General features: G+C 44.9%; 2 protein-coding genes across 4 annotated transcripts; one reads left to right on the top strand and one right to left on the bottom strand.

The window, feature by feature from the left end:
* Positions 1-497: 497 nt before the first annotated feature.
* LOC112276028 (uncharacterized) lies at positions 498-3510 on the top strand. 2 transcript variants are annotated; one of them, XM_024506969.3, is made up of 4 exons: positions 498-917; positions 1813-2115; positions 2256-2669; positions 2885-3510. In XM_024506969.3, exons 2-4 carry the CDS (start codon positions 1822-1824, stop codon positions 2996-2998), a joined length of 822 nt encoding a protein of 273 aa, XP_024362737.1. In that variant the 5' UTR covers positions 498-917; positions 1813-1821; the 3' UTR covers positions 2999-3510. The 2 variants fall into 2 exon arrangements, with proteins under 2 accessions (XP_024362737.1, XP_024362736.1); XM_024506968.3 differs by lacking the exon at positions 498-917 and adding an exon at positions 925-1077.
* An 89-nt stretch (positions 3511-3599) lies between these two features.
* Positions 3600-6443, bottom strand: LOC112276029 (uncharacterized). Of its 2 annotated transcripts, none has more exons than XM_090246590.1 (3): positions 6301-6443; positions 4644-5681; positions 3600-4294 (listed from the first exon to the last, which is right to left on the bottom strand). In XM_090246590.1, the coding sequence occupies exons 2-3, from the start codon at positions 5314-5316 to the stop codon at positions 4167-4169; spliced, it is 801 nt and encodes a 266-aa protein (XP_090102716.1). In that variant the 5' UTR covers positions 5317-5681; positions 6301-6443; the 3' UTR covers positions 3600-4166. The 2 variants fall into 2 exon arrangements, with proteins under 2 accessions (XP_090102716.1, XP_024362739.1); XM_024506971.3 differs by having other exon boundaries at positions 4644-5676.

Below are 6443 nucleotides of genomic sequence, written 5' to 3'. Positions count from 1 at the left end.
TTTTTTTTTTGCTTTTTACTCGTATTTGTACGTTTAAAGGCTTTTCAATATCTCTAGTTAAGATTTCAACACGACCTGTCACAACATATGCAAGGAAGAAAAAAGAAAAAGAAAAAGGAAAAAAGTGACAAATGCTAAACATGATCACATTTCAGAATTGTTTAACATTTAATATAACATAATTTTGGTTGGTTACATTCTTTGGGTATGTCCAAATTAGATAGAAAGCATCATACGGCACGTCAAAAATATTGCTTGACAGGGGGTACAAGTCCCATAGCTGGAGAATGGAAAAGTAAAAGGTATGGAGAATGGAAATGTCTGGGGGAAGATAGCACGGAAAGGGACGGGAGGGGGGGGGGATCCGAACCCACCCGGCTCGGCCCGTCCCTCCGAGGCTTTCTCCGAGTTCCAAGGCCAGCAGCAAGTGAAGCTCGCAACGCACGCAGTAATGGCACACATGCCCCGCGCTCTATATTTATACCCCCCCCCCTGCAGGCGCACAGGGTGCTTAGTTTTGTCGCAGTTGAGAGGCTGCTGTATCCGCATCGCCCTGTCAGGCTCAAATGTTACTTCTATTCTGGATATGCCCGCCTGCCTGTCAGGGCCGCTGCTCATTCCTCATCATAGGCACTCCACTACTGCGCCTTACTCCGTGATCAGTAGCCTACAACCTCATGCTTCTTCATCTTAGATTGGATTTGTATGTCAGGGTTTAGCTTTTGTTCAGGGGAGAGGAGCTGCCGGGGTTTCGATTGTAGGTGCGGTTGACTGTTTTGCAAAGGTTGGCGCAATTGAGCAAAAACAAACGAACAAACACACAAAAAAAACAATAAAACAATGGTGCGGTGGTAGTTGAGGCCATCTACTGCAGCCTGTTTTGCAGCGTTCACCAAATCCTTGACGAGACTTAAGGGGTGCGTTTGTATGAGTGCTCCGAGCTACTGTCATGGTCTGTTTGTGTTCAGGTTGTCGAGGTGCTGTTGCGGTGCGAGTGATTCAGAATCCGTAGAAATCGGGTCTTCCTGGGGTGTAATCTACGAGTTTGGTGCCTCCGACGGTTATAAATTTATTCAGGTTGTGACCGAGAGCTGGGAATTCCAAGTAGTGATAGAAGGCGCTATGCGAAGGCATGTGTACAGGATTTTAGAGAGCGCAAGATTGAAACGAATCTCGAGACGTTTTCTCCCTTACTCGTTCCGATGTGTAGCGGTGCCCTGTAGACGTAGATGTTGGCATTGCTTGAGGCATTTGAATCTGCTCGTCAATCCCTGCTTTCCAAGCCACGGGGAAGGGATAGCTTGACTGTGGTAGATAATTAGGAACTAGAATTGGTGTTTTTGAGTACGTGATACGAGCTGTGATCGTCCTGGCGTAGTTATTTCAAGTCATGCACTGGATTAGTTAGTTCGCTCCCAATGCGGACATCAGCAGTATGGCTTAGGACTTCCCAAATTCTCATTTGTTTCCACTGGAACAGTTTGGAACTTGAGCAGTCTAGAGACTTGGTGAAGTTGATAAATACAGGATTGCATTGTGTGCCGAAGTTGAGATGTCGTATTAGAGTGGTAAAGGCGCCTGCGTGTTGAACAGTCCGTTGCGCTCTCAGCTTCCTTGTCTAGATTCGAAGCCACCTCACTATCTTTGATTACTTACACGTGAAAACTTCGTCTCACGGTGGGTCAGTTCGGTATGTAATTAATTTAGTCATAATGACGAGGCATAAAATTTAAGTTCAGGGATCTGATCACGCAGGGAAAACCCAAATATGCCCTGTTCTTACTCTCCGCCTCTGTGTGTTTGTGCTTATAGAGGGCAAAAATGGGTGTGAAGCCGATGAGTCCGAGTGCCAACTTCACTACCTATCGCCTTCCGCCTCCGGGCAAGAACAACATCACGAACGATACGTTTGGTCACCACTCGTACAATCTTCATCGACCTAAAGCCAGTAGTGGTCTACTCCGGTTCCTGTTTTGCTCCCGGCCTTGCTTTCAGCAGTCAGTTGACATCGACGAAGACAACACATCTGCCGACGTGGATGAGGAGAATTTCTACAACAGCAACCTGGACACCGGCAGCAACGATGTGGACTGGAATGTTCGCATGGAATTACAGGTGAGGTGGTGCTTTTTCTCCCTGCAAAACTGTGACTAGTGCTGGATTGCTGCTGTCTCAGTCATTACGTGTAGAGCAGTTTAGGTCGTCAACATTGTTTTTAAGTTTCATCTTTCTGACGGTGGAGGGAGGCATGGCAGGCGGTTATGCGTCACCTGGAAGTGCGGTGGCAGCTATTCGACGAAGCGCTGTCCAGATTTGGGGATTTGGAGGCTATGCTTGCCATCTGTGCTGACCAAGTGAGATGGAGGTATCAGAAAGTTAACGGTGTGAGGGACGCTCAGGTTTCTGAGGATCTTAAATCCCTCATATCGAGAAATCTTTCAATGGAGGTGAGAATCAACAGGATCACGCAGCTCTCATCTACTGGCGAGCTAGGAACCAGCATCGACCAGGATGGCTACTGGGGGCAGCTTCAGTCCAGAGACAGGGCGCGGGTTCAAACCGCTTTGGACTTTTTCTACCAAAGTAGAGGCGAAAATGGAATTGACAGTCTCCGGAGCTCAAGACCTGTAGTACTGGAAGAAGACAGCTATGTTCTCTGCAATCGAAGGGTGCGTACAACCCTCCTCCCTCTGAACCGAGCATCTTGTCACTTTTGAGTTTGAAAGCGTGGGGCTTTTAGTACTGTACTCATCACAAAACCAAATGTGCTAGCTGGATCTCCTCTAAAGAAGTCGTATCACTTCAAATACAACGTACATGTGTGTTAAAGTAGAGTGTCAAACATCAGCTGTTTAAACTTTTGTTTTTTTCTTTTCCAATCCAGGGTGAAGTGGTTGAAGAGGGAAACCAGGTTGTCCTATGGGAACAGTACAATGCAACATGGTACATCCGCGGTTGTGTGAGCTACCCGACAGCAAGCACCAAGTTGCATGCATGAAAGTCTAGAGCTGCATCAGCCAGCTACTTCAAGCTCCAGATAATTTATAAAATTTTGCAGCTGTGTGTGTCGCAAGAGACACCTTAGTGTGCGGCAAAGTCATTCTTGTGCACAGAACAAGGTCCAGGATCTGAGCTTCCAGTCGGTGGTTGATGCGGTTCGCTTTTGCATATTTAGTTAGCAGAACTCTAACTCCTCAAAGAAGTGGTGTGATTTCACTTAGGTCAGTAAAAGTACACCCACTTTAAGGAACGATTGATTGATTCTTTAAGGTTGTTGTTGGAGCCGATTCCGTGTGTGGTCCATTATGGTGACAAAACCGCAAGCATATTTCAGTGGAACCCTTGATGTAGGCGATTAATACTGTTAAGATGTGGCTGGACAAAGTCGTTTAGGAATGAGTCACGACTAAAGTATAAGCCGGTAAACTCTGTATATTATTGCAAGAATGGCATTTCGGACTGTATCTGTTTACACTTAATCGAATGATTTTAATAATGTCTTGTGAAGTATCTTTCGGTCTTGTGTTTGATCTTTCCTTTGTATCGGTTGACAATCTTTATGGCAGTAGTACGATCTTCAGCTGTTGTGAACATGCCAATTAATACGTAAATATAGAGTGGTTCTGGATCACTGCATTTATTGATCTCACCAGTTTATAATGTGGCACAACATATTTGGCAACAGCGTCTTTGCAGTACTGATAGATCAAGTTCTACCCTACATCATGCTGCCCATACACCCACGATGTATACCATAATCTTTCCCGCGAAGATTTTAGTCCCCAAAACGGTTCTGTCAATCACACCTTTGCCATGATGATGTGCACGCAACATCGTAATATGTCAATGTATTATCTGAAAAATGTAATCTAAGTGGCGTGAATGCCCCCAGAATGTAGCCGCAACCAACAGTTCTGGGACTCTCGAAGCAACCACGGCGTGGATTTTATCGCGCACAGAGAATTTCACTTTCGTAGAGACTCTTTTGATGAAGTAACATTTGGCAACTCAGAGGTCAAGGATGCTAACAGTACTAGCGTGGTCGAAGAGGGATTTAACTTCTCATCCACCAACGCATCCTGGGGCTGCACAAGGCTGCACAGGACGTCCACATTGATGGGCACCTAAACAGACAGCTTGCTCCTGTATTATGTGTTTGCTTCTCATTAGCTCATCGATTTTTCAGCTGGGCTTTCAGAGACATCATTCTTCTCCTGATTTGTACCAAAGGGCGTGCAATCCACGCAACTGTCATTTTGTCCGCCAAAGCTGCTCATCGTGTCATCTTCATGACCTACAAACAGTGAATGCAGAAATCTTTAAAATGTAGGATAAGTATACAACCTACCTATCTTCGAAAATCATGGAAGCTAGCCCTTCAAATGTCCCTTATCTACAAAAAATTAAGAGTTCACTACAGAACTCAATTGAGAGAACATCGCCGTAGGCGTGTTGTGTCTAAAGTCGAGATATTTGAAGAAATTTGATAACGGTTTACAAAACTGGATGCGACTCTAATAATCAACAGCCCACAGTTAATTGCCATGGTTAGGAAATGAAGCCGATTAAAAATCCTCGATGGAGGAGCTTGAGTGAGAGATATCCACAAATATCATGACGAAAATGAAGAAATAAAAGCTTGCCTTTGGTCGGACCAGACGCTGCTACCAGTGTACGCTCCTCTTCCTCTATTTTAGTGAGAGTCTGTGTCAGAATCACGTGAGACTCGTGATCGTCCAGCCCGGAACTATCACCCAACACGGCGCCAAGAATACTTCGATCAACAAATTCCTGCGACAATATATCTCTGTCCGAAGCTACCAGCAGTCGTGAAGGACTGAACTCTTTTCTTTTAGCCGTCAAGACTTCCCTTTCCGATTCAGGTCTTTTTTTTCCTTTCAATGCATGAGCTGGCTCAATCACTACCCTCGGGTGTCGTTTTCGAAACCATTCCAGCCATCTTTTGCCAGGAACACCATCTTTGAATGGAGTCTCTCGTCCCTGGCAAACATCTGCAACTTTCTTTCGCAGCATGTAAAAGGTAATTCCACGACTCATCTGCTGGTTTGTCAAGCACCATTCCACTATAGCATCCTCCTCCTCCTTCGAAAGAACTGTTCGGGGACCCTTCTTCTTGGACGAGGTCTTCCCACTCATCCAATCGCGAATCGAGGATGGAGGGATTTTATATCGGTCTCCTATCTTGCGGATGGAGTCGTTGCCTTTTTTCACCTCTTTAATAGCCTCTTTCATAGACTCCTCCGTCCAACTTCCCATCACACAACCACGGCGAGCTGTCTTCTTCAATTGTGACATGGCGCTTTACGAGATCTCGCAGAGGCACAAAAGTTTGACTAGATTGCATACAATTGCTGCTGTAGCCAAGTCTACATATTGATGATGAAGGGGAATAAAAGAGTTTCTCAATCGCCAGGTCTTACTGTGCACAGTATCTTGCGACAGGTTTGAATGACGGGTGAAACTGTGCAATCGCTTGAACTATCTGTGCGTTTAATAGGCATGTATTGACCATGATGATGTCTCCAAGAAGGAATACATTTCATGTCCGTAGTGGGGATGATTACAGTATCAGAAAAGAAGGGGAGGGCAAGCATTCATTCCGACTCAGGAAAAGCTTCGCTGTAACGTTGCAGAAAACGAACGTCTCACAGGGTTCTGCACTAAATTACATAAAAACATAGATTAAAATCGTAGTACATCTATGAACCCAGAAAATTGATCGAGCTCTTGGAATGTCATAACTTCACCAACATAGTATATGAGATTAAACCTTTTCACAGAGGTGCCACATATGATGGAAGTAACCAACTCTAGAAGAGGCACTAAAGAAACAATACTGTGAGTATACAAAGCTTCATCATCTGGAAAAATTAAAATCATTGAAACGGTAAGCTTCTCAAGCAGATTATCAGTAGGTGGGAATCCCACAATTTGTTCTTAGACTTCCAATGTAATCGAAAAATCGTCTTGAAACCCGCTAAGGTCGACGGGACAGCCACAAAATACTAACATACATCTGCTTCCTGTGAAACGCTTCAATTGTAAGATTGATACATCCTAACTACGATATTACTGCAGTAGATCTCATGATAATTTCAGTCTCTAAAAAACATTCATGCACAGAAGCTTCCGACTCCACGATCAAATCAGAAACGCAGACTAGTGCTCCGCTACTTTCCACGCACACAACATCCATGAACTTGCAAACACTGCGAAACCACTCTAAGGGGATGCTAGTTGGCCACAGTAAACGAACACCGACACCGGTTCAGTCCTCACCTGGATGAAGCTCAACATTAATCGCCACAGCCACAGCCAACTACCGCTCCTGTAACCAGATAAGGGTATCCAACCCCAAACTGAATTGAATGCTTAACCGTCGCGAACTACCCCTCACAAAGAACTCCAACTCGCAGTAAAAT

Source organism: Physcomitrium patens, chromosome 23 (assembly GCF_059467195.1).
Source record: "Physcomitrium patens ecotype Gransden chromosome 23, ASM5946719v1, whole genome shotgun sequence".
NCBI classification, from domain to species: domain Eukaryota; kingdom Viridiplantae; phylum Streptophyta; class Bryopsida; order Funariales; family Funariaceae; genus Physcomitrium; species Physcomitrium patens.
Note: the sequence above shows the minus strand (reverse complement) of the source record. Positions and strands in the feature narration are given on the sequence as shown.